Source organism: Xenopus laevis, chromosome 1S (assembly GCF_017654675.1).
Source record: "Xenopus laevis strain J_2021 chromosome 1S, Xenopus_laevis_v10.1, whole genome shotgun sequence".
In the NCBI taxonomy this organism is placed as follows: Eukaryota; Metazoa; Chordata; class Amphibia; order Anura; family Pipidae; genus Xenopus; species Xenopus laevis.
The window spans coordinates 193,870,436-193,895,095 of record NC_054372.1 but is presented as its reverse complement, the minus strand read 5'-3'; the positions used below and the strand labels follow the sequence as shown (position 1 = coordinate 193,895,095).

Below are 24,660 nucleotides of genomic sequence, written 5' to 3'. Positions count from 1 at the left end.
TTTATTGATTTTAGTTTATGCAGCAGACGAACTGAGCCGCAATCCATTTTACAGGTGAATAATTGTAATTAGAGATATTGGTTGGCAGGCAGCTGTGGTTGGCAACATGTCCGCCACATAAGTAACAGGAAGCAAAACCTCGCCGTCTATCTCGCGAGACTTTAGCCTGTGATACCGCTCCCAGAATGCTTTGCTTTCCCTCTTCCTGCGCGGCCTGAGGTGAGTGAGACATGGCTGCCGTAGCTGGGTGCGGGCTTGGGAAAGAATCCGCTTCTTATCTCCGCAATCCTTGCCCTCGCGTTGCCCGTTTCGATCTGGGAAAATGTGTTGGGCCTTGTAGGACAGGGGTCATCGTTATTACGTCTGGCTGCGCGGTGGGAAGCGGTTTGTTGGTTCTTGGAGACGCCGCTCTATACAGAGACCTGTCAATGGCCGCTTCCCTTCCATGCTTCCCCGGTGCCTCTCCTGTGGGGATACATTGCTGGGAGGCTCCTGTTTAGTGACAGTGTCCTGTAATTAACACAACAGGTATTTGCCTCCGCCTCCCTGTTGTAAAACTGCATTTCCCACTGTTCCTTTAACCACAAGGAGGATGCTGGGAGTTGTAGTTCTGCAGATTGTCCCACACTTTAGTCTGGGGGTGTTTATTGAAACAATCCCAGAAATACAATTGTCAGGTGACTGTATCCCCCACATTCTACAAATAACCGGCTGCGTAGCCTTGTCTTGTAGCCAAACACTCTAATGATTGAGACCAGGGAGCCGAGTCTTGTCTGGAACTGCGCTGATGACTCTCTTAGGACACCTTTGGAAATAAACCATGAAAATAACACTTGTAATAACTGAGCAGTTTCAGCCCATACCTTTCCCTTTCCGACATTGATCCGTTCTGTACTAAATATCGATCCCTTCACGTTTCAGATAATCTCAGAACGATGGTGCGCTATTCTCTCGACCCGGAGAACCCCACAAAATGTAAGTATTGCTATAGAACTCTTTTATTTTCTTGTAAAAATGTCTGTAAATTCCTATTGACATCAATATTATTATTCCTGACAGCATGCAAAGCACGGGGCTCAAATCTTCGGGTGCACTTTAAGGTAAGATTGTAGGTTTAGCTTTGCCTTGGTTTTGTGGTGTTGGTGGGTGGATCGTCATGGCTGCAATGATGTTGTTATTCTTAGGAGACCTTCAGATTTATAGATGAAAAGAAATCAAGAATTCTGAGCAGCCATGTTGATCTCACTCGCCCTGTTATTATGCAATGTATTTTGGGGCTGTGGTCATGTGACTGGGTTGGAATAGACCTGATCCAGCGCCTGATCAGGGAATTTAATTTAGGGTGGGTTTTGTGAGACTGTTTGGAATTGTTTTCCAGTAGAAGTTGTGCAAAGCTATGGGTATATGGCTGGCATGGTCACAGCAAGCTGATCTTTAGCCACAAACATAGTGGGGTGATCTGATCTCTTGGATCCCAAGCCAACGATTGGATCTTGATATGGACCTCAAACCTGCCTGATGGTGTCTAGTTGATGTTCATCAAAATATCAGTTGGACAGAACATCCTGCATGGCCTATAAGCTGAAGGGGCCAAGTATGCTATGCTGTTTAGTTCCTTTAAAGGAATTGTTCAGTATAAAAATAAAAACTGGCTAAATAGGCTGTGCAACATAAATGTTTTTAATGTGTTGTAAAAAAACACCTTTCCTTGTCCTTTAAATGAACAGTTCAGTGTGAAAATAGAAACTGGAAAATAGTCTGTGCAAAATAAAAAAAAGTGTATCTAATATAGTTAGTTAGGTAAAAATGTAATGTATAAAGGCTGGAGTGACTGGATGTGTAACATAATAGCCAGAACACTACTTCCTGCTTTTCAGCTCTCTTGCTTTCCACTGATTGGTTACCAGACTTGAGGGGGGGAGGCCACGTGGTTCATATCTGTTGCTTTTGAATCTGAGCTGAATGCTGAGGATCAATTGCAAACTCACTGAACAGTTATGTCCCATGTGGCCCCCCTTATAGTCACTGACTAACTCAGAGTTAGAGAGCTGAAAAGCAGGAAGTAGTGTTCTGGCTATTATGTTACACGTCCAGTCACTCCAGCCTTTATACATTACATTTTTGCCTAACTAACTATATTAGAAACATTTTTTTATTTTGCACAGCCTATTTACCCAGTTTTTATTTTCACAATGAACTGTTCTTTAAAGGACAAGGAAAGGTGTTTTTTACACTTGGGGTTGGCAAAATTTAAGCCCCCAAAGTGATTTTATTGACTTACCGGAAACCCTGGGCCGGTGCTCCTATCAGCAGAAAACTGCACCGGCCTGGGGTTATACCAGTGAGCACCACGGAGCGATCCTCTTCTTTCTTCTTGTGGCTGAGCATGCGCATTAGAGTAAAAAGCTGAACTTTAAGGAAAAAGTTAACTATTTCACTCTACTGAGCCTGCCCTGGAAAATTTTAAAGAGAATTGAAGCCGATCGAAACGTGCTGTAAATTTCCTTCTCCTATAAAAAAAAAAAATCTAGTAGTGAAAGTCTCATAAACTGATGTTGTTAAAGGGGAACTATCATGACAATTTAATATAAGCTTCAACAAACTGAAATAAGAAACTTAAGTACTAAAATACATTCAATTAAATATTCTGCATCGTTTCTGAGACATATCTGGGGATTTTAATTGAGTGAGCTCTAATACATCTAGGCAAAAGGAGCCTCCCTATAAGATATATTGGATCTAACTGTCAATGAATATCTGACACCCAACTGCTGCATGAAGAGAGAATGAAGAGAAACAGATGCTGAGAGAGGAATAGTGAAGATAAACTTGATTATTTCAGAAACAATGCAGAACTTAATTGTATTTAGAAAGTTTCTTACTTCTGTATGAGGAAGCTTATATTAAATTATCATTTTTGTGACAGTTCCCCTTAAGGATGGCCCTTTGTAGCTCCATTGTGTATCTGTATGTAATCTGTGTGCTTGTATATACCCTTCCCAAAATGTCCACAAAAACCCCAAATAAACATTGCCAATGTGTCACCCATGTGCTGGAGGGTCTCCTATAAGAGGTGCTTTCCATTATAAAGTCCCATCGTATGCACAGCGTAAGGACTTGCAACCGGACTGCTTTGCTGTTGCTTGTTCTTACGTGACATTTGCAACAAGGAAAGTGAAAGATAGAAGACCTAATGGTCTACATATATAAAAAAAGACCCTTTAGAGGATAAGCAGGATAGGAAATCAAGGATTTCTTCCACAATGCAATGAAATTCTAGGCAACATTCTTGTATAGTAGAACCCCCATTTTACATTTTTCAGGCGACCAGAAAAAAATGGTGTAAAATCTGGGATATTCTGCGTAATATAGTTGGGACCACAAAAAAAACTGTAAAATGAGGGGAAACTTAAAATTAGGGAATGTAAAATTGAGATCCACTACATATACATGAATTTTTCAATGGTTTTAAAGTTAACATAATGGCTATTACAGGAGAATAACAATCCTTGGGGGATTGGTGCTTTCATTCTCCTTTAAAAACACTGTCCCATGCCGAATCAAGAGCCTGAAAGAATGTTTCTTCTATGCTCAGGGTTAATGTAAATAACATGCAAAGTTTGCTCCAATTCTCTGATAAATCTAATGTCAGATGTATTGGATCTCGGTCTGCAGGGAGAGACTGGCAGAGATTCTGCTTATGACTTTTGTTGTGCCTGATAGATATATTGGCAGAGGTGCAGACGTTTGGTGCCAGAATATATACTGGTGAGATACATCAGGAAGCATAGGAGCAAATCATTTGCCTGTGTCTCTTCACAGGCAGAGATTTGCTACATCTGACTTAGTTATGAGCCAGGCCCAAACTCACTAAGTCTAACAGTAGGATCCTTCCCAGAAGAGTAGGGGCTGTTAGTAGCAAAAGGAGACGGTTTCATATTAATCCCCTTGGTTTGGGAATAGATGTTGAACAGGCAGCAGTCGGGTCACCTGTTAATAGTGACTACAGTTGTTAGAATGTTTTAAATGTCAACATCTGACTGTTAAAGGATAAGTAAACCTTTAAAATAAGTAATTGTAAAACTGATGAGTGATATTCTAAACACTTTTGTAATTTGCATTCATTAATTTTTATTCCAAGATATTAAGGGATACATGTACTGTTAATATGAATGAATTTTGTTCCAACAGCGCCAAAATTACAAAAGTGCTTAGAATAGCACCCTCATCAGTTTTACATTTACTTATTTTAAAGGTTTACTTATCCTTTAACTAGACTTTGAGAAATCTTTTTCTTTAATGTGTATTTGTGTTAGAAGCAACATTGTGTTACTTAAGATTTCAATGCTCTCAACAAAACTGCTTTATTGTTGGGTAGTTGGTCTCTTAGGAAGCAAGGGCTTAGAAGATGTGATTTCTCAGACTTGATTGTCTTCCTAGAACACTCGTGAAACTGCTCAAGCTATTAAAGGAATGCATATCCGTAAAGCCTCCAAATATCTGAAAGACGTCACCCTGAAGAAGCAGTGCGTTCCTTTCCGCCGCTACAATGGTGGTGTTGGAAGGTGTGCCCAGGTACGTTTAATTGTTTATAATGACCGTGGGATGGGGTGGAGGTCTGTAACAAGGATTATTGGTTGCAATGATGACTATCTTAGGACACCTTTGGAAAACCCATGAAAACAATTTTTTTATTCTGAGCAACCTTTGTTATCCTTCAACTCTAAGCTTTGAAAGACTGTTGCCAATGTATCTGTATTCAGCCAATGCATTCCTTCCACTTCTTCCTAGAGATCTGATCTCATTGCCTGGTGCTCTGTTCTCTATATGGACACCTGGCTGTAACCTCTGCTTTGCCAGAACACCTTGATTATATTTTCATGAATATTGCATTTCTACATACAGGCTAAGCAGTGGGACTGGACACAGGGACGATGGCCAAAAAAGAGCGCAAACTTCCTCCTGCACATGCTGAAAAATGCCGAAAGCAATGCAGAGGTTAAGGTATGGAACTATTGTAATGCTAGGGCTGTGTTCCTACTTTCTAACTTTGTTCAAAGTAGACTACAAAGCCTGTTGGTGTGAAATTGGTCCTAGTACCACGTTTTAGATATTTTTAAAGTATGCATGATTGCATGCAGTTCTGTCCGTCTTAACTGCAAAGGTTTTCACCCTTAGACACAGGACACCCGTAACTTCTATTTTAAGGATAAGTAAACCTTTAAAATAAGAATGTAAAATTGATGAGGGTGCTATTCTAAGCACCGTTGCAATTTATATTAATTTCTTTTCCCAAGATATTAAGGGATACATGTACTGTTAATATGAATGAATTTTGTTCCAACAGCGCCACCTGCTGGTCAGTTTCCCACCAGTCTGACCACCAAGTAGTCAAGGAAGTTGTCAGGAGAAAGAAAGAGGCTGAACTGATGTTCTTCTACTTAGGAAAGATGTGAGAAATGTTTCTAATTTTATTCCTAAGCAGAAGAACATCAGAGCAGCCTCTTTCTTTCTCCTGACAACTTCCTTGACTACTTGGTGGTCAGACTGGTGGGAAACTGACCAGCAGGTGGAGCTGTTGTAACAAACTTCATTCATATTAACAGTACATATTTCCTTTAATATATTTGGGGGGTGCAAAAAAAAGAAAATAATGAATGTACATTACAGAAGTGCTTAGACTAGCCCCCTTATCAATTTTACATTCACTTCTTTTAAAGGTTAACTTATCCTTTAAGCCTCTGTTGCAATAATATTTGGGAAGGGAAAACATGTAACATTTACTGCTTGCATGTACATATATTGACATGTCAATTGGAAAGAGTTTGTAATAGCCGCAATAACAATGTACAAACATTAAATGGTGGCAATGATGACTATCTTAGGACACCTTTGGAATCAAACATGAAACCAACCTTTATTCTGAGCCACTTATTTTCCTAATACACCTAAATATAATATTTCTGTGTAAATAAAACATTCTTGATGTATTCCATGTCTGAGCGCTTATTCTCCCAAGATTAAATGTTTGTGAGAATGCACAGAAATAACTATTACTTGTGTTTTCCTGTGGTTTGAGTTGACCTAGTAGGGCTCATTTATCTACACTGGGCAAATTTGCTCATGGGCATTAACCCACGGCAACAATCTGATTTCTGCATTCATTGTTCTACTTGCAGCTGGTTTCAAAAAGCTAATCACTGATTGGTTGCTATAGGTAACTGCCCATGGGCAAACTTGCCCAGCGTTGATACGTGAGCTCCAGTGTGACTAAATTTCTTCATCTTCCCTAGGGTTTGGATGTTGATTCCTTGGTCATTGAGCACATCCAGGTGAATAAGGCCCCCAAGATGCGCAGACGTACCTACCGCGCTCATGGTCGCATCAACCCCTACATGAGCTCCCCGTGTCACATCGAAATGATCCTTACTGAGAAGGAACAGATTGTCCCCAAACCTGAGGAGGAAGTTGCTCAAAAGAAAAAGGTAATATAACTTACAGAACCGCCGCAGGAGTTAAAAGTGAAAATATTAAAGTACAAGGCCATCTGTGATACAATAGAGTAATTTATAGAGGAGCAGGAACTGTGCCCAGAAACAAACCTTCCCCGACTACCTCCAGGGAATGTGACATGTGCAAGCATTTTGGTGCCCAGCTAACATAAGCTTTTTGATTCTCTGCACATATATCATAGACTGGTAGACACTTTTAAAGGAAAACTGGGTAAATGGGCTTTGCAAAAAAAAACTTTCTAATTTAGTTAGCCAGAAATGTAATGTATAAAGGCTGGAGTGACTGGATGTCTAACATAATAGCCAGAACACTACTTCCTGCTTTTCAGCTTTGTTTGCACTGGTTACCAGACAGTAACCAATCGGTGACTTTAGGGGGGCCACATGGGTCATAACTGTTGCTTTTGAATCTGAGCTGAATGCTATGGATCAATTACAAACTCACTGAACAGTTCTGGCCCCCCTTATAGTCACTGATTAACTCAGAGAGCTGAAAAGCAGGAAGTAGTGTTCTGTCTATTATGTTACACATCCAGTCACTCCAGCCTTTATACATTACATTTTTGACTATATTAGAATTTTTTTTATTTTGCACAGCCTATCCATTTACCCAGTTTTTTTATTTTTACACGGAACTGTCCTTCTAAAGCTGCACATATATAGTAGCCATGTTTCTGTATTTTATTTGTAATGGTGGCAATGATGACTATCTTAGGACACCTTTGGATTTAAACATGAAACCAACCTTTATTCTGAGCCACTTATACTGTTCCCCACTGATATGTTTATGCTGTTTTATATTATTACTGTTGGGGATGATATTGGCTGTATTGTGCCCCGTGTATATAATATGGGTTATGTGTGAATAGAAAACAGACCGGAATTTGTATTTCACTGAAAGTGACATTTTAATTTCTTCTTTTTAGATCTCTCAGAAGAAGCTGAAAAAGCAGAAACTTATGGCTCGGGAATAAAATACCTGTACAGAAATAAAGCTCCCAAAAATGTATATTTGCTTCTGTGCCTCATTTTTTAACTCATGAGTTGCCAGTTTGCTTGCTCGACTGGTAGAGCGCAAAAATTAATCTGTGCCTTCCTGTGAGGTTAATCTTAACAGCGGTTTCAAAGGCCTTAGTTTTGATTACTCTGTAGGGCCATATGATGTGTATAATATGCAATTAATCGTGGCCAAAGACTCAAATAGAAGGAAGGGATGGTGACCAGTACAAATATCAATAGGGTTATGTCCAATTCCTTTATGGCTGCTCTGTGCTGCAACTGCTTAGTGAAATCCAAAATTTAAGAAAAAGGAAATGGAACTCCAGCAGTTTTACTGCAAAATTTTTTTATTCTGAGTAGTGGCAACACTACTTGTTTCGGGTACCCTTTATCAAGTGTATGGGGTATTGTACCTGAAACATGTTGTGCCGCTACTCGGAATAAAGGTTTTTGCAGTAAAACTGCTGGAGTTCCACTTCCTTTTTTACATTTTAGTGGCCAAAGACTCCCTTGTTTGAGCTGTGACCACAGACTTTGCTGAATGTTTAGTACTTAACACCGGCATTCCACTCTCTGCAGAGCATTTGAATTCTGGAAAAAACTTAACAAAAAGACTCAATCTATAATGCTTTTACTCCAGCAGGGACTTAATAAAGGCCACGTGTAATTGGGTGATGTCCTTAACGTGGGAAGCCATGAGCTGGAGGTGGTATATAATTGAGTCTCCAATTGAGTCTCCTATCGCTGCAATGGACTGTTTCGAGGCACAAACGAGCATATAAACATTACAGACCCAGTGATGTTGCCCATAGAAAGCAAATGGATTTGAACAGTCGCCAGCACCCTAGAAAATAAAAGCCAAGATTGCATTCGTTGTTAGGGAATCATCACTAGTTTTGTCTCCAATGTTAAATGAGAACTAAAGCTTAACTAAAGTACCTAGAAATGTTGTACATGATGTTTTGTGCTTCTGTACCAGCCCAAGGCAACCACAGCCCTTTAGCAATAAAGATCTGTGTCTCCAAAGATGCCCCAGTAGCTCCCCATCTTCTTTTCTGCTGATTCACTGCACATGCTCTGTGCTGCTGTCACTTACTGAGCTTAGGGAGCCACTCACAATATACAGTACACATAGAATAGAAATGTCACAATATAAGGCTGATTAGTAATTAATACACATAATTACTACATGGCAGCACAGAAACCAGTGCAATTAGCATCAGAATTGAATAATCAGCAAACCTGTAGCATCAGCTTATATTACAGCCAGGGAAGCTCATTTTCTGCTGGATAATTAGTGACGAGCCCTAAGCTTAGCTTCTCAACAGCCAATCAGAGCCCACTGAGCATGTGAGTGTCACAGACACTTTCCAAGATGGTGACCCCCTGTGACAAGTTTGAAGTCCTGGATCATTGCTGCTATTGACAAGCTGGAACTTTAGCCTCGTGCAATAAGTTCAGTATTTAAATACGGTATTTTAGCCAAATTATTTTTAGGGGATCGTTCTCCTTTAAAGGGGATGTATAGGATTAATGACCCCCCCCCCTGATTTAGTTGCCAATAATGTATGCTATATGGTGCTGATTTTACTTTTGGCTGCAAATTAACAGCCTTCAAAAATAGCCCCTTTATTTGAGCTCACTATAGATGTTCTATGGTCCCTGTCTGTGTTTCAAATGAGGGGTGGGTGTGTCCTTACGGTCCCTGCCAGAAGCAGAGTAGGAGGGAGACAGCCAATCACAACCCAACAGGCAAAGACAGGCTTTAGTTCCCTCTCAGGTTGGCCTAGCTTCTGATTGGTTTCTGTTTTACAGTTGTCACCTGCTCCCCTGCACAGCCTGGGAAACAAGACAGCAGCAAGTAGGACTAGTAGGGTTTTTGCAGACATGCTCAATTAAGTAATCAAACTACTTTTTACGGCACATTCCTTCTGTATCTAGGAGTATAATGCACTGGCACCTTGTTTTATTATTTTTTTTACATAGTGTAATTTAATAAATATTCACCCAAGTCACCTTTAGGACTTGGTATGAAAATGCTTCTAAAATCTGCTTCATGTGTGCACAATTCTCAGGAAGTAACGAGCACTGATGTCTTTGCAAGTTGTGCCGCTAGCCTTAAAGGGTTGGTTTACCTTGAAGATAACTTTTAGTATGTTATAGAATGGCAAATTCTAAACCACTTTTCCATTGCCCTTTATTTTTTTATTTGCCTTCTGACTTTCCAGCTTTCAAATGGGCGTCATTGACCCCCATCTAAAAAACAAATTGTTGTTCTTACTTTTTATTACTCCTCTTTCTATTCAGGCCTCTCCTATTCCTGTTTCTCATTCAAATCAATGCATGGCTGCTAGGGGAATTTGGGCCTTAAAGGAGAAGTAAACCTAAAATAAGTGTAAAATTAACGAGTGCTATTCTAAGCACTTTTGTCACTTACATTTATTATGTTTTTATTCCAAGATATTGAGGGATACATGTACTGTTAATATGAATACATTTTCTTATAACAATGCCACCTGCTGGTCAGTTTCCCACCAGTCTGACCACCAAGTAGTCAAGGAAGTTGTCAGGAGAAAGAAAGAGGCTGATCTGATGTTCTTCTGCTTAGGAATAAAATTAGAAACCTTTCTCAAATCTTTCCTAAGCAGAAGAACATCAGCCTCTTTCTTTCTCCTGACAACTTCCTTGACTACTTGGTGGTCAGACTGGTGGGAAACTGACCAGCAGGTGGCGCTGTTGTAACAAAATTCATTCATATTAACAGTACATGTATCCCTTAATATCTTGGTATAAAAAAAAATGAATGTATATGACAAAAGTGCTTAGAATAGCCCCCTCATCAGTTTTAAATTCACTTTTTTTTTTTAAAAGGTTTACTAATCCTTAAACAAGCAGATGGCTGCAAGTTTTCCCAGAATATCCCTCTTTACATGACACTAAAAGTGAATTTAAAGGTGAACTGAGAAGGAAACGTAAGAGGCACTCAGTGTGGTGTCTGTTAATCCTCTGCTCATTATAATCTTCCACCGCAGCAGTGCAGGTTGAATGTGAGTAAGTAAATGGGTCTTGAGGCTGAGAAACTAAAAAGAGATCTAATAAAAATGAAAGCTAGTGAATTCTCTATCCTGACGCCGACCCTGGTAAGCATCTTTTCTTCCAAAGCAGCGTAAGTTACGCACAGTAGTCCGCGCATGCGCTCTAAGACAACGCGAATAGTCAAACGTAGGGGAAACGTAATTGCAGCGGAAGCGACGTTCTCACGTTTCCAGGAAGTGACGCAACGGAGAAGGGCGGAAGTGTAAGAGCCAGACGGTTGTATAGTGTCGATACAGAGAGGATCAAACAGGTAAACTGGGTGGGGTGATGCGTTTAATGGGGTACACATTGGGAACGGAATTACCACTAGGGAGACATTGTCTTGGGTTTAACAAGCCTTTCCACATTTTGTAGCTGGTCACGTAACAGGGTCGGGGAGGGGGCAGTATGGATGCTGTGTTGTGTCTCTTCTCAGTCTCAAGTGTTGTGCCTCCTCCACACACCCAGGGGGCGCAGTTCAGCAGAGACAGCAGCTTATATAATGTACAGTTCCCTGAGAGATCAGCAGAGCCTTCTCACCTGCCTCAATGTGCTGGGAAGAGTCTCTAGAGCTGGTAGGAGACACCTCTGTAGGGCACTTGAGGAGGGAAGGGAGTATGAGGTGCACAGGTGACATTATGTCTCTCCAGGAAGAGCTCAACTGGCTTTGAGGCAAAGCCATGTTTAAAGGAAAACTAGACCCCAAAATGAATACTTGAGCAACAGTTTATATCAAATGAAGTGGCATATTAAAGAATCTTAGCAAACTGGTAAATATTGTCCTTTTACATCTCTTGCCTTGAACCATTTGGTGATGGTCTGTGTGCTGCCTCAGAGATCACCTGACCAGAAATACTGCAGTTCTAACTATAACAGGAAGAGATCACCTGACCAGAAATACTGCAGCTCTAACTGTAACAGGAAGAGATCACCTGACCAGAAATACTGCAGCTCTAACTGTAACAGGAAGAGATCACCTGACCAGAAATACTGCAGCTCTAACTATAACAGGAAGAGATCACCTGACCAGAAATACTGCAGCTCTAACTGTAACAGGAAGAGATCACCTGACCAGAAATACTGCAGCTCTAACTGTAACAGGAAGAGATCACCTGACCAGAAGTACTGCAGCTCTAACTGTAATAGGATGAGATCACCTGACCAGAAATACTGCAGCTCTAACTGTAACAGGAAAAGATCACCTGACCAGAAATACTGCAGCTCTAACTGTAACAGGAAGAAGTGTTGAAGCAAAAGACTCTGTCTGTTAATTGGCTCATGTGACCTAACATGTATGATTTGTTTGTGTGCACTGTGAATCCTATGATCCCAGGGGACGGCCCTTATTTTTTAAAATGGCAATTTTCTATTTATGATTACCCAATGACACATACTATTAAAAAAGTATATTACTATGAAAATGGTTTATTTACATGAAGCAGAGTTTTACATATGAGCTGTTTTATTCAATATATTTTTATAGAGACCTACATTGTTCGGTAGGTATAGTTTTCCTTTAAGTGTCCACATTTAATTTAGTGTTACTGGCCATTTAACAGAGAATTGTAACTTTTATTATGTTACAGAATGACTAATTCTAAGCAACTTTTCAGTTGGTCTTCACTTTCTATTTTTACAGTTTTTCAATTATTTGTCTTCTGATTCTTTCGATCTTTCAAATGACCCCGTCTAAAAACAAATGCTCTGTAAGGCTACACATTTATTGTTACTGCTACTTTTTATTATTCATCTTTCTATTCAGGCCTCTCCTATTCATATTCCAGTCTCTTATTCAAACCATACATGGTTGCTAGGGTCATTTGGACCCTAGCAACCAGATGGCTGAAATCGCAAACTGGAGAGCCGCTGAATAAAAAGCTAAATAACTCAAAAACGACAAATAATAAAAAATGAAACCCATTGCAAATGATCTCAGAATAACCCTATCTATTGCATACTAAAAGGTAACTCAAAGGTGAACAACCCCTTTATTATGATGACTTTTCCCCCAATCACAGGTTTTGCAGGGAAGGGCCTTAACATTATCTTTATCCTCCCACAGACCGTCGCCATGGTGTGCATCCCATGTATCGTTATTCCTGTCCTCTTATGGGTTTACAAGAAATTTTTGGAGCCCATTGTGTACCCCTTCATATCTCCTATCATAAACCGCATCTGGCCAAAGAAAGCTGTTCAGAACACGTCTACACCAGTGAAGAGCGAGGAAAGCAACGGTACCTGTAAGGTAAGGAGGCTGTTTTATGGCTTTCAGTCATTATGAACTGCAGGAAACAAATCTTACTAGTGGTGCATAGGCTGCCTGGTACCTGCGGATCAACCTGGTTCAAGCCAACTTTCTAGGTGGGTGGTAGGTCAGGATCCTCCCCCACTTATCTTCCTCCTCCCCCAGCTCTCTTACTCCTCCCCCAGCTCTCTTGCTCCTCCCCCATCTCTCTCCTCTTCCAGCTCTCTTGCTCCTCCCCCACCTTTCTCCTCTTCCAGCTTTCTCCTCCCCCAGCTCTTTCTCCCTCCCCAGCTCTTTCTCCCTCCCCAGCTCTTTCTCCCCCCCAGCTCTTTCTCCTGCCCCAGCTCTCTTTCTCCTGCCCCAGCTCTCTTTCTCCTGCCCCAGCTCTCTTTCTCCTGCCCCAGCTCTCTTTCTCCTGCCCCAGCTCTCTTTCTCCTGCCCCAGCTCTCTTTCTCCTGCCCCAGCTCTCTTTCTCCTGCCCCAGCTCTCTTTCTGCTCCCCCAGCTCTCTTTCTGCTCCCCCAGCTCTCTTTCTCTTCGCCAGCTCTCTTCCTCCTCCCCAGCTCTTTCTCCTCCCCAGCTCTTTCTCCTCCCCAGCTCTTTCTCCTCCCCAGCTCTTTCTCCTCCCCAGCTCTTTCTCCTCCCCAGCTCTTTCTCCTCCCCAGCTCTTTCTCCTCCCCAGCTCTTTCTCCTCCCCAGCTCTTTCATTCCTCCCCAGCTCTTTCATTCCTCTCCAGCTCTTTCTCCTGCCCCAGCTCTTTTACTCCTGCCCCAGCTCTTATCTCTTCCTCCCCCAGCCCTCTTACTCCTCCCCCAGCTCTCTTTCTCCTCCCCCAGCCCTCTTTCTCCTCCCCCAGCCCTCTTTCTCCTCCCCCAGCTCTTCTCCTCCCCCAGCTCTTTCTCCTCCCCCAGCTCTTTTACTCCTCCCCAGCTCTTTTACTCCTCCCCAGCTCTCTTTCTCCTCCCCCAGCTCTCTTTCTCCTCCCCCAGCTCTCTTTCTCCTCCCCCAGCTCTCTTTCTCCTCCCCCAGCTCTTCTCCTCCCCCAGCTCTTTCTCCTCCCCCAGCTCTTTTACTCCTCCCCAGCTCTTTTACTCCTCCCCAGCTCTTTTACTCCTCCCCAGCTCTCTTTCTCCTCCCCCAGCTCTCTTTCTCCTCCCCCAGCTCTTTTACTCCTCCCCAGCTCTCTTCCTCCTCCCCCAGCTCTTTCTACTCCCCCGCCCCATTGGTGATGTCAGAGCTGGGAAGTTCAGACAAAGTTCAGGCCAGTGCCAATTCAAAGTAGTTCATGACTATATATATATATATAAGCATCTAATGAATTATGAACATATTATTAGCTAGTGACCGTCATGTGATTCCTTTCTTGTATATCTATATTTTACTCTTTCTATTCCCATTCTACAGGCCAGTGGAACCAGTATAACAAACGGAAGTGTCAGCGGAGGGAAAGAAGCAGTTCCTGATAAAAAAACGGACTAATGGAGTTTGTGAAAGAAAAAACTGCTCCAGCAGGACCTGTATAAAGGGACAGCCGACGCGGATCACTGCCCATTGGGGCACATGATTAGACTGTGAATAAGTCTATAGTAATTCATTCCAGATTTTAGGTATAACTTATTTTAGAATTCTATGAGTGCAGGAAAACACTTATATCAGCCACGGGGGTTCAGGTGACCCCTAACTGTTAATAAGAATAATAAGAATACTGAAAAGCTCCTGTTACAGAGTATAACAGTGTTTGTTCATTGAGACTTTCTCTGATTATGAAGCATTATCACTGCACTGGAATGTGCACATTATCTTTATTAACCCAATAAACAACATTGAGAAGTGCTGGCCTTGTTTTTCCAAAGCCGACTCTTGGCAGAGTTATCCATTTCTTCTCTTTGTCCCTGCTGAGCAGAATCCCTGAGTTTCATTGAAGGGGAACTGTCACCAGAGATCACATCTTATATGTTTCTGCTCATGGTATGCAGAGAAGATATGCACAGTAAAAATTGTCTTTTAAAAATAACATTCCATTTTGTAAATAATGGCTTTAGCTCATAACTTTCAACGACCCCCTTGCTAATCCTGTACAGCCAGTTTCCAAATGCTCTTTGTTGGTGACAACACGTCATCAGCCTATCAGTTGTCTTCACCCACAGACAAAGCCCTTCAGCTCCTCTTTGCTTATGCGCAGTCGTCTGCTTTCAGTGCTGGGTGCAGTAAAATTGTTTGACTAGTACTGATGCTGGACGAAGCAAAGAATCCCCCCTGTAACCAGTCTGACTCCGTTCTGCTCCCGTTTCAGTTTGCCCTGCCACGCTCCTCCTGTCCCGTCCCATCCCACTCCCTGCTCCGTCCAGCATTAAAGGGGTTGTTCACTTTTGAGATAACTTTTAGTACAATGTAGAGAGTGATATTCTGAGACAATTTGCAATTGGTTTTCATTTGTTATTATTTGTGTTTTTTTAAGTTATTTAGCTTTTTATTCAGCAGCTCTCCAGTTTGCAATTTCAGTAGTCTGGTTGCTAGGGTCCAAAGTACCCTAGCAACCATGCATTGATTTGTATAAGAGACTGGATTATGAATAGGAGAGGCCTGAATAGAAAGACGAGTAATAAAAATTACAATAACATTACATTTGTAGCCTTACAGAGCATTTGTTTTTTAGAAGGGGTCAGCGACGCCCATTTGAAAGCTTCAAAGAGTCAGAAGGAAAAGGCAAATAACTATAAAACTATACAAAATAAATAATGAATACCAATTGAAAAGTTGCTTAGAATTGGCCATTGTATAACATATTAAATTTTACCTTAAAGGTGAACCACCCCTTTAATTACGTGGTCTATGCTAAGACATCCGACAAATTTAAAAGTGCGTTCTCTATGTCGACCTGACAATTCAAACTTCGCTCCTATCCACACAACTTCATGATCCCTCCCCCAATCTAACTGTATCCCTGCTGAACCATTTTTTTCAGGGCTGTCCTGGACTAAGACGCAGGTCAAAGGGTGGGCGATAAATGATAGGGCAAAAGCTTGGAGGATATTTGTCACTGGGGAGAGCACAGTGGGTAAATGGCATGCATGCAAAAAGTTGAAGGGGATGGCTTATAGTGGAGGGTTGATGGAGAAACAAGGTTAACATTAAAAGGGAGAGGCAATAGGTGAAAGTGTGAGGGAGCAGGAAAGAACTCAGAATAAGGGAAGAATGGTGCTGTGAAACTAATGGAATAAATTGTAACAGCTCCGATTCTGCACCTGAATCCCTGAGCTGTCAGACTCAAACACATTCAACTGAAAACAGTAAAATAAAAGATGGAAAGCAAATGGAAAAAGTCTTTATTTCTGGTGAACAACCCCTTTAAGACACAGTCCACAGTTGCTTCTGTAGAACAAATGTAAGTTCCACTGCATTGCAACGCAGGTCCTTCAGCATTAAAGGAACAGAAACACCTAAAAAATGTTGTTGTGTTTTCTTCAGAAAGACTACTATAGTTTATATAAATAAGCTGATGTGTAGCCAAAGCTGAAAATCTCAGGTTTACATAGCAGTGCCTTTCCCCTTTTTGCAAACTGAATGGTTGTCCCCATGGCTACACAGCAGCTTGTTTATATAAACTATAGTAGTACTTATCTGTTATCTACTGTGTATCCTGTGCTTGAATGGCTGCCCCCATGGCTACACAGCAGCTTGTTTATATTAACTATAGTAGTACTTATCTGTTATCTACTGTGTATCCTGTGCTTGAATGGCTGCCCCCATGGCTACACAGCAGCTTGTTTATATAAACTATAGTAGTACTTATCTGTTATCTACTGTGTATCCTGCGCTTGAATGGCTACCCCATGGCTACACAGCAGCTTGTTTATATAAACTATAGTAGTACTTATCTGTTATCTACTGTGTATCCTGTGCTTGAATGGCTGCCCACATGGCTACACAGCAGCTTGTTTATATAAACTATAGTAGTACTTATCTGTTATCTACTGTGTATCCTGTGCTTGAATGGCTGCCCCCATGGCTACACAACAGCTTGTTTATATAAACTATAGTAGTACTTATCTATCTACTGTGTATCCTGCGCTTGAATGGCTGCCCACATGGCTACACAACAGCTTGTTTATATAGACTATAGTAGTACTTATCTGTTATCTACTGTGTATCCTGTGCTTGAATGGCTGCCCCCATGGCTACACAACAGCTTGTTTATATAAACTATAATAGTACTTATCTGTTATCTACTGTGTATCCTGTGCTTGAATGGCTGCCCCCATGGCTACACAGCAGCTTGCTTATATAAACTATAGTAGTACTTATCTGTTATCTACTGTGTATCCTGTACTTTAATGGCTGCCCCCATGGCTACACAGCAGCTTGTTTATATAAACTATAGTAGTACTTATCTGTTATCTACTGTGTATCCTGTGCTTGAATGGCTGCCCCCATGGTTACACAGCAGCTTGTTTATATAAACTATAGTAGTACTTATCTGTTATCTACTGTGTATCCTGCACTTGAATGGCTGCCCCCATGGCTACACAGCAGCTTGTTTATATAAACTATAGTAGTGTTTCTGAAGCAAGTACACCAATTGTAGCAGTGCAGGGCAACAGTATATTGAATTTTAAGGGATTCTGTCATGATTTATATGATGTTTTTATTGCACAGTTTACACTTCAAATAATTCAATCTATCTTATAAAATGTCATTCCTTAACCAATAAGTGTATTATTGTTTAGTTGTAATATTGATGTGTAGGTGCATCTCAGGTCATTTTGCCTGGTCATGTGTCGCCCATAGACTACTTTTTATCCAAATAATCCAGATTTTTAAAAATGATTTCATTTTTCTGTGTAAGAATAAAACCGTAGCTTGTACTTGATCCCAACTAAAATGTAATTAAAGGGATTCTGTCATGATTTTTATGGTGTATTTTTTACTTCTAAATGACACTGTTTAAACTGCAAATAATTCACTCTATAATATAAAATTCATTCCTGAACCAGCAAGTGTATTTAGTTGTAATATTGGTGTGTAGGTGCATCTCAGGTCATTTTGCCTGGTCATGTGATTTCAGAAAGAGCCAGCACTTTAGGATGGAACTGCTTTCTGGCAGGCTGTTGTTTTTCCTACTCAATGTAACTGAATGTGTCTCAGTGGGACCTGGATTTTACTATTGAGTGCTGTTCTTAGATCTACCAGGCAGCTGTTATCTTGTGTTAGGGAGCTGCTATCTGGTTACCTTCCCATTGTTCTGTTGTTAGGCTGCTGGGGGAAGGGAGGTGGTGATATCACTCCAACTTGCAGTACAGCAGTAAAGAGTGACTGAAGTTTATCAGAGCACAAATCACATGACATGGGGCAGCTGGGAAACTGACAATATGTCTAGCCCATGTCAGATTTCAAAATTAAATATTAAAAAATCTGTTTGCTCTTTTGAGAAATGGATTTCAGTGTGGAATTGTGCTGGAGCAGCACTATTAGCTGAGGCCTTTTGAAAAAAATATTTTTGACATGACATTATCTCTTTAACTACTTTAAAGCAATTTCATTTGTTGGTGTTACTGTTCCTTTAACTCCATAGCATTTATGGTCTGTCTCATTAAAAGGCTCAAGTAACAATTTTTTTCCTTTTTGTAGTTTGTAAAAGGCGTAAGTCTAAAGGATTTATTGACATCATTTCCCATAGCTTCATGATTATTATTTGATTGTGTTCTCTCGAGCAGCGTCCAAACTAAAATCCATAAAAGCTAGCATGAAAATTTAAAGGGGAAGTACACCTTGAAATTGACTTTTAGTATATTACAGGGGAACCTGTTGTAGGAACTTAATCGATCTTCATTGTTTGTTATGAATGGTTAGACTGCTTCCTATTCCCAGGCTGCAAACCTATTTGGACACATGGAGAATAAACCTTCAGTTTTATTCTGATTTTTTTTCCCCACTCATTCTATCGAGAGCCTCTGCTATTCATTTTCCGTACTGACAAAGATATAATAACTCCAGAGCTAAATTACTGTAGGTTCTATGAATTGCTTTACAGGTCTATAGGATCTGAAATTGACTGACCTACAATGGCAAGAGATACTGCGGCAAAGGCTTGTGGGTAACAAGGGAAATGAGGATGAATAACACTGATTCACTTTAAAGGGCAAGTACATTGATTTTTTTTTTTCAAATGTTTTTATTTTTGCAACAATAAACCAGTTGTAGATCCAAGGTCTGTTGCAGTATGATACATATGCCGTACAAATTTCTATACATAAATATATAGATTTAGCATTAATTAGATGCCTCCGTATATCTACGTAACCATTGTTATTAGCAGTGGAAGACCCAGTGAGAATGGGTTCAGGCCTGTCTGTAGATATATTACCCATAGGCAGTTGGGTGGTGGATTAGATTATCTACAGCCAAATTACCCTGGTACCCCTAGGATTGAGGGCTGTTCTGTAGCCTCCAGCCAAGCTCGACATACTAAGTCATATTTCTGGGGGGCACCCTCTTGCAAGGTAGGTGAGTTACATCAAGGGGAGTGTTGTTTTTATCAGGTTAAGCCAGCTATTAATTTTGGGCGGTTGGAGGATACCCAGTTAAATAGAATATAATTCCTGGCATAGAACAGTAGGGTGTGGAAGAGTATTCTCATGGCTGATTTTGGGGTGACTTCAGCTATGGCAATGAGGCCAACAGGGGTTAACAGACTGGGCAGTGATTTGTCCTGGTTATAGGCAAGAATCGGGGTCCAATACTTTTGGATTCGGGAACACTGCCACATGAGATGTGGATAGTTTGCATTTGGGGCACTGGGATGAGTCTTGCCTGTTTATACGGAATGGGGTTCAGGTGGAGGCTGCGTAGAATTTTAAACTGAATTAATCTAACTCTGGTTGAGTAGTAGTCGTAGGCCCTGTCCCAGTCATCTTTTAAAGGAGAACTCAGCCATAAAGTTAAAAAAAACCCTACCCTACATAGACCCCCTCTCCCTCCTCCCCCCAGCCTAAGTGTTGTTACCCCTGGGCAAATGCCTCTAATTTTTTACTTAGCCCTCGGTGCAGATTCAGGTGTCGGAGTTCACAGGCACCATATTCAGCCGCTTCGGTAATCTTCGGAATGAGACTGGTGCTTTGGCAATTTTTGTGAGTTTCGGCGCATGCCCAGTTGTCGCGAGACAGTAAATTGCTGCAACTGCGCATGCCCCTGTGAACTCCGATGCCTGAATCTGCACCGAGGGGTAACAGTTAGTTGGGGGGAGGAGGGGGGGGGTCTATGTAGGGTTTTTTTTAACTTTTTGGGTTTCCTTTTCCTTTAAGTCTGGGGTGTCTACTCCAAGTTGCAGGTGTGTTAAATGGAGGTTCAATAGTGGACAGGAGATGTACGTATAGTATAGTGATACGTTTTTTGTGGAGGTGGCTCTGAGAGCCAATTCTATGGTAGTGATTGTATGAGTTATAGTGTTCCCCTGGAATTTTTTTTCGGCTAGCCTGCCTCAATTGAGAACCAGGGAAGAGCCTCTTGGGTTTGGACATGTTTCATCTCATTCCTGGGAAAAAGAGTTCCGTCCTTTTGTAAGTCTCCTAATGTGCATGGGTCCCAATGTGGCCAAATTTTTTATGTTGCTATGTACTGGGGGTGCGGGAGGAAGGTGTTTCCACATAGAGGGGAGTGGGTGGAGCTAGGTTGCATACTATTAGTACTAGGGATGCACTGAATCCAGGATTTGGTTTGGGATTCGTCCAGGATTCTGCCTTTTTCAGCAGGATTCGGCCAAATCCTTCTGCCCTGCTAATCCGAATCCTAATTTGCATATGTGACACTTTGTCACAAAACAAGGAAGCAAAAAAAGTTTTCCCCTTCCCACCCTAATTTGCATATTCAAATTAGGATTCGGTTTGGTATTCGGCCGAATCTTTCACAAAGGGTTCGGCCAAATCCAAAATAGTGGATTCGGTGCATCCCTAATTAGTACTGTCATCAGGGCAGGACTAGGGGTAGGCAAAAGAAGCACCTGCCAAGGGCGCAATGATGGGGGGGGGGCATTGTGCAGGTACTATATAAAGGAAAACTATACCCCCAAAATGAATACTTGAGCAACAGATTTATATCACATTAAGGGCCAAATTTATTTCGATTAGCGAATAGTCCAAATTCAATTCGAATTTGAACAAAAAAAAAATCAAAAATTTGAATATCTAAATTTATCATGTACTGTCTCTTTAAAAACTTCGACTTCCACCATTTGCCATCTAAAACCTGCCATAATTGCTGTTTTAGCCTATGGAGGACCTCCTAGAACCTATTTGGAGTCAATTGGTGAACTTTGAAGTTTTTTTGGGAAAAACTTTGATTTGAATTCGATCAATTGCGCTATTACTGTGATTTGTATGATTAGAATTTTTGCTGAATACGGATCGAAAACTGACCTGTTTGGCCAAAAAAAACCTTCAACAAGTTTTTCCAATTCGAACTTTGACCCTTGATAAATATGCCATTAACTGGAATATATATTTAAGTAAATATTGCCCTTTTACATCTCTTGCCTTAAACCCCCATTTTGTGATGGTCTGTGTGCTGCCTCAGAGATCACCTGACCAGAAATACTGCAGCTCTAACTGTAACAGGAAGAGATCACCTGACCAGAAATACTACAGCTCTAACTGTAACAGGAAGAGATCAGCTGACCAGAAATACTGCAGCTCTAACTGTAACAGGAAGAGATCAGCTGACCAGAAATACTGCAGCTCTAACTGTAACAGGAAGAGATCAGCTGACCAGAAATACTGCAGCTCTAACTGTAACAGGAAGAGATCACCTGACCAGAAATACTGCAGCTGTAACTGTAACAGGAAGAGATCACCTGACCAGAAATACTGCAGCTCTAACTGTAACAGGAAGAGATCAGCTGACCAGAAATACTGCAGCTCTAACTGTAACAGGAAGAGATCATCTGACCAGAAATACTGCAGCTCTAACTGTAACAGGAAGAAGTATGGAAGCAAAATACACAACTCTGTCTGTTAATTGGCTCATGTGACCTAACAAGCATGGTTTGTTTGTGTGCACCGTGAATCCTACGATCCCAGGGGGCGGCCCTTAGTGCCATTGTCCCCTAGTGCCATTGTCCCCTAGTGCCATTGTCCCGTTGTGCCATTGTCCTGTAGTGTCATTGTCCCCTAGTGCCATTGTCCCGTTGTGTCATTGTCCCGTTGTGTCATTGTCCCATTGTGTCATTGTCTCGTTGTGTCATTGTCCCGTTGTGCCATTGTCCCATTGCCACATTGTGCCATTGTCCCGTAGTGTCATTGTCCCCTAGTGTCATTGTTCCGTAGTGCCATTGTCCCATTGTGTCATTGTCCCGTTGTGTCATTGTCCCGTTGTGTCATTGTCCCGTTGTGTCATTGTCCCGTTGTCATTGTTCCGTTGTGTCATTGTCCCGTTGTGGCATTGTCCCGTTGTGTCATTGTCCCGTTGTGTCATTGTTCGGTTGTGTCATTGTTCCGTTGTGTCATTGTTCCGTTGTGTCATTGTCCCGTTGTGTCATTGTCCCGTTGTGTCATTGTCCCGTTGTGTCATTGTCCCGTTGCCATTGTCCTGTTGTCCCATAGTGCCATTCTCGAACTGTTTGTGTGACGTTGTCCCATTGTGTAATTGTCCCTAATAGGGAAATTGCAGCTAAAATGGATTTTATTATCCCAGGACTATTTGTCATACAAATTATGTATTTTAAAACTGCTTTGGAGTTGTTTGCTTTGCTAATGTATCTGCCTGTTCATCACAATCTCCAGGGAGAGATAAAGGTCATAATTCCCATTGTCACCTGACACTTCTGTTCATTTCAATGGCAAATACGATTACTGGGAGATCATAATTCTATCGAGTGGGGATCCTTGAGGTACAATGAAATGCTTCATAATCTTCCTCTTAGTCTTTACAGAATTATACCATAAAGCTATGGCAGCACAGGTGTACTGGCCTCACTGAGTGTCCTATCCAACTATCCAGCAAGATAAACACCTTTCCATAACAACTCTCGGACCACAAAGTGACGTTGAAAGTGTGAAACTGTCAATACAAATACATGAAGAAGATACAAATCAGCATTTGAAGAAATGACAGTTGTACTTTGAACATGGCTACTATAAGCAGCGTCTCACAAGTAGGGATGTCGCGGACTGTTCGCCGGCGAACTTGTTCGCGCGAACATCGGCTGTTCGCGTCCGCCGCAAGTTCGCGAACGTCGCGCGACGTTCGCCATTTTGGGTTCGCCTTACCTGGCGCTTTTTTTTGACCTCTCACCCCAGACCAGCAGATACATGGCAGCCAATCAGGAAGCTCTCCCTCCTGGACCACCCCCACACCCCCTGGACCACTCCCCTTCCATATATAAACTGAAGCCCTGCAGCGTTTTTTCATTCTGCCTGTGTGTGCTTGCAAGAGCTAGTGTAGGGAGAGAGCTGTTACTGATTTCACTGATTTCTTTGAGGGACAGTTGATAGTAAGTTTGCTGGCTAGTAATCTACTTGATACTGCTCTGTATTGGAGGGATAGAAGTCTGCAGGGATTTGAGGGACATTTAAGCTTAGGTAGCTTTGCTGACTAGTAATCTACCTTCTACTGCAGTGCTCTGTATGTAGCTGCCTGCTGTGGGCACTGATCTCTTCTGATCTCATCTGCTGACTGCTGTAATAACCCAATAGTCCTTGTAAGGACTGCTTTTATTTTCTTTTTTGTTGTTTTACTTTGCTACTTTAACAGCCAAGTGCTATTAGTCTAGCTGTGTTGGGGAGTGGGACTGGTGTGCTACTGTGCTGCTCCTAGTAGTTCAGCAGCACCAACCCGAGAATATTTTTTTTTTTTAATATACATATAATTTTTTTTTTTATTTTACTTATCTTACTGTTCTTTAAGGTGTCCAGTGCTGTTTGCTGTTCTTCATAGTAGTGCACCAATAGTAGTGCACTTGCAGGCATTATTTGCCCAGTGGCCATCTAGCTGTGTGAGCTTGTTCACATTCTGTCTAAATATCAATAATAATACCGTCTCCAGAAACACCACCTGAGTGACGTTTTTCAAGCAGCAATAATATATTCCGTATCCACCACTGCTGTAGTGTATACGTTGACCTTGTAGGCATTATTTGCCCAGTGTGTTCTTCATTTTCAAACCACTCCCATCTAGCTCTGTGAGCTTGTTCACATTCTGTCTAAATATCAATAATAATACCGTCTCCAGAAACACCACCTGAGTTGTTGTTGTTTTTGTTTTAAAAATAATGCCAGGCAAAGGCAGGCCGCCACGCAGAGGCACTAGGGGCCGTGCTGCTATGCTATCCTGTGGCCCTAGGAAATTGCCCAGTTTTAAAAAGGCAATGACCCTGAACTCCCAAAATGCTGAAGAGGTAGTTGACTGGCTTACACAGCACACCCCATCCTCTACCGTTTCTAACTTTACCACAACATCCTCATCATCCACTGCTATGGCCACCCCACGTAACACTTCCTCCACCACCGGCGCCCCTTCTTCACTGGAGTCAGAGGAGTTATTTTCACATGAGTTTCTTGAACTGAGTGATGCGCAACCATTATTGGCAGAAGAAGATGAAGGAGATGAGGACGTTACACCAGATTTAATTCTGGCAGAGAACACAACAGAGATGGACATAATGAGTGATGACGAGGAGGTCCCCGCTGCTGCTTCCTTCTGTGAGCTGTTAGAAGAAATTGATGCATCTGAGGAGAATGAGGATGAGGAGATTGATGTTTTATGGGTGCCCAGTAGAAGAGAGGAAGAGGAGGATAGTTCAGATGGAGAGACGGAGAGTCAGAGAGGCAGGAGGAGAAT

General features: G+C 41.6%; 2 protein-coding genes and 5 non-coding genes across 7 annotated transcripts; all 7 read left to right on the top strand.

Annotated features, from left to right (window-relative positions):
* The first annotated feature begins 210 nt into the window (after nt 1-210).
* On the top strand, nt 211-7,517 carry rpl17.S (ribosomal protein L17 S homeolog). The gene is given in 7 exon segments (NM_001093152.1): nt 211-219; nt 922-975; nt 1,060-1,100; nt 4,441-4,575; nt 4,906-5,004; nt 6,294-6,485; nt 7,439-7,517. Coding segments are annotated over 6 exon segments (555 nt in total). The 5' UTR covers nt 211-219; nt 922-935; the 3' UTR covers nt 7,487-7,517.
* On the top strand, nt 780-851 carry LOC121399569. Its single transcript, XR_005965140.1, has one exon. It is a non-coding gene; the product is annotated as a small nucleolar RNA SNORD58 (small nucleolar RNA).
* LOC121399570 lies at nt 1,161-1,232 on the top strand. Its single transcript, XR_005965141.1, has one exon. It is a non-coding gene; the product is annotated as a small nucleolar RNA SNORD58 (small nucleolar RNA).
* On the top strand, nt 4,638-4,705 carry LOC121399611. The gene has a single exon (XR_005965212.1). It is a non-coding gene; the product is annotated as a small nucleolar RNA SNORD58 (small nucleolar RNA).
* LOC121399568 lies at nt 5,865-5,931 on the top strand. Its single transcript, XR_005965139.1, has one exon. It is a non-coding gene; the product is annotated as a small nucleolar RNA SNORD58 (small nucleolar RNA).
* Nucleotides 7,207-7,273, top strand: LOC121399612. The gene has a single exon (XR_005965213.1). It is a non-coding gene; the product is annotated as a small nucleolar RNA SNORD58 (small nucleolar RNA).
* Nucleotides 7,518-10,711: 3,194 nt separating the features above from the next.
* On the top strand, nt 10,712-14,664 carry LOC108707344 (UPF0729 protein C18orf32 homolog). Its single transcript, XM_018244599.2, has 3 exons — nt 10,712-10,857; nt 12,649-12,831; nt 14,236-14,664. The coding sequence occupies exons 2-3, from the start codon at nt 12,658-12,660 to the stop codon at nt 14,308-14,310; spliced, it is 249 nt and encodes an 82-aa protein (XP_018100088.1). The 5' UTR covers nt 10,712-10,857; nt 12,649-12,657; the 3' UTR covers nt 14,311-14,664.
* Nucleotides 14,665-24,660: the final 9,996 nt, after the last annotated feature.

Bases quoted from the DNA above. Each gene is read 5' to 3' on its own strand.
- LOC108707344 (XM_018244599.2), top strand. From the start codon at position 12,658: ATGGTGTGCATCCCATGTATCGTTATTCCTGTCCTCTTATGGGTTTAC. The intron at 12,832-14,235 runs GTAAGGAGGCTG...CCCATTCTACAG, and splicing joins AAAGCAACGGTACCTGTAAG to GCCAGTGGAACCAGTATAAC.